The sequence below is a fragment of the Montipora foliosa genome, chromosome 3 (assembly GCF_036669935.1).
Source record: "Montipora foliosa isolate CH-2021 chromosome 3, ASM3666993v2, whole genome shotgun sequence".
NCBI classification, from domain to species: domain Eukaryota; kingdom Metazoa; phylum Cnidaria; class Anthozoa; order Scleractinia; family Acroporidae; genus Montipora; species Montipora foliosa.
Window position 1 is genome coordinate 59,773,801 of NC_090871.1, and position 2,500 is coordinate 59,776,300.

A 2,500-nucleotide genomic window follows, 5' to 3' on the forward strand; every position below is an offset into this window, starting at 1 on the left:
AGTACAATTGTAGCAAGCGGAACTTAGTTTTACATGTGAAAGGTTTCCGTTCAAAGCTCGCTGATGGAAGACGAAGCGTACGAACATTCACCAAGCGGAGAAGTGTCCGATCGCTCAAAGAAACTATCCCATATAATAAACAACTTACTAACCTAACTTGCTCGGGTCCGTACTGGGGAATATTGGCCCTCCGTCGTTTTTGTGCGGACTTTGCTGCGTTCGGTCCGTACTGCCACGACCTCTGTCCAATAATCCGCAATACGGCCCTCGCGCTTGGTTAGCCATGTATTTTTACACCGTCCTTTATTTTATTTTATTATATTGTTACTTGAACCCGACCCTTGAACTATTTTCACACCTCTCTCCTGTACATATATCTCATCGACTTTTACTAAGCTTTAAAAACTCATTAATAATTCATGAGCCTAAAAGCCTATCAAAGCACCAATAAAACGTCACGTGTATGAGCTTTATTTAACAATTATTCGCCGAAGGCGAAGTGATTATCGGTGAATATTCACGGAGACGAAGTCGAGGTAAATATTCACCGATAATCACTGAGCCTGAGGCGAATAATTGTTTTAGTATAAATACACAGGTGATTATTTCAGAAAAGAGAAAAAAAAAACATTTCAACGCGAAATCGCCTTCACTTACAGTGGCAAAACGACTACTGGCAGCCATTTTGTCCGTCGAGGTGATTATCGGCTGATATTCCGAGATAGCGAGCCAGTAAGAGCGCGCGATTTTGTATAATCACCTGTGTATTTATACTAAATCCTGATAAAACACTCCTCGTTAGTATTCTCTATATAAAAAATACTAATAATGCATAGCTTGTTTTTCTTGTATGCTAATATTCACCTCTTACAATTTGAACAATTGTTTTGAGTCCAGAGGGACACGATCTTTGTGGAATGTTTTTGAAGCCGTTCAAATAACTTGCAGCACGTCTTTTATCTGGTCTAAAAACACTCGGGTACGCCTCGTGTTTTTAAACCCCGATAAAACACTGCTGCTCGTTTTTTAAACATTACTTTATAATGAATGACATGGAGCCATCGAAACATCGGTCAACAACTTTGATATCGCTGTTTCTTTCTTAAATGTTACACCAACAATGATATTGAATGTAAGGAGAAATGTTACACCAAACCTCATATTATTCTACAGTAACGACAGAAAGGTCGGATCGTTGCCAAATATCTTCCACAACACTTTCATATTTAAGGAGCCAGGTTCATGGTTATAATTCCAGAACAGAAAGTTATTTTCATGTTCCTTTGTGCAGAACCGGCCAACTTAAGGCTCTTTTCATTCCAGTACCAAGGTCCAATGGTTTTCAACAAACTCAGCCTGGCTATTCAAAATTCAAGAAGTGTTGCAACTTTTAAAAACAAGTTGAAAAAATACCTCCTTTTATAATAAACCTATAATCACTCACTTGGTGGCAAATTAGAAAAAAAACATGGCCGCTTGAAAAACAATAAAAGAGAGAGAATCATGCCTGTCAACAATGTACCTGCAAATTTTCATCTTTAAGTAGCTCAGGCATTTGGTGTCTTCTCCCTGGCTTTGGAAAATATATAAGATTCATCCTATCTCGTTCCTCCCAAGTTGCTTTTCGTAGTTTTCCATCTGGTTCCCTTATTGTTATTGACCTGGTCTGAAAGAAAGATAAACAGGTACATTGTATCACCATCATCACAATTTAGGTCATTGCCTGTTTTTACCACTTAAGGACGGTGCCGACACCGCGGCAAAATGAGTGCGCATGCTCCGCTTCGAACACATTTGATTCATTTCGGCGGTGAAGGTAAAGTTCTATTGGACCTTTTGATGATCAAGATCTCACGCTCAACAGGGACTCGACAGAAAAACTAAACAGTAGTTCCGAGTTGTTTCCAACTAGAAAGTCAAAAGAGGTAAGCTTATTTTAGGCATGAAATATTTATTTGTTTATGTCGTTTCCATAGAAGTTATCTTTGCCAAACCATGTTTGCTCGTGTTTCGGTCACACCGTTGAAGACCTAAAAGTTGTAAATTTTAAACTGATAACATTTTTCGTTTACTGTTTTTCGCCTAAGGGCGATTCCTCCAAAAACGCGGAGGGTTTTGACAAAACAGAAGTTTTAACCTCTGACATGTGATACGAGAGCCATGGATTTTTATGTGACCTGGTTCTCCACAGCAAGAGCAAATTATGGTTTGTATGGTAGATGGTGATGCTCTTTCTTTTCCAGCTCTGTGTTGCTTTACAGGACACACCAGGTTGTGGTATGATTAAATTTAATTGATCTCTAGATTTCTGTTGATTTCATTGCCCCAGTCATCTGACCTGAAGAAATCTTGTGGAAATTGTTGATATCTGGCTGGCTGTCATTTTGACTGTCATTACTTTCAAGATGTGAGCAACTGTTTTTATCTGCATTGTTAGACAAAACCTCTTATTAAGGGAGTCAGTTAAGTTGTTTAGTTTTTTTTATAAAGGGACCTTTAC

General features: G+C 38.6%; 1 protein-coding gene across 1 annotated transcript in view; it reads right to left on the minus strand.

Annotated features, from left to right (window-relative positions):
- LOC137997832 (small ribosomal subunit protein mS22-like) overlaps nt 1–2,500 on the minus strand; it is a 17,061-nt gene that overhangs the window by 4,506 nt on the left and 10,055 nt on the right. The window contains exon 3 of the mRNA XM_068844109.1: nt 1,523–1,666. Coding sequence (XP_068700210.1) covers nt 1,523–1,666 — 144 coding nt within the window. The remainder of the gene's footprint in view (nt 1–1,522; nt 1,667–2,500) is intronic.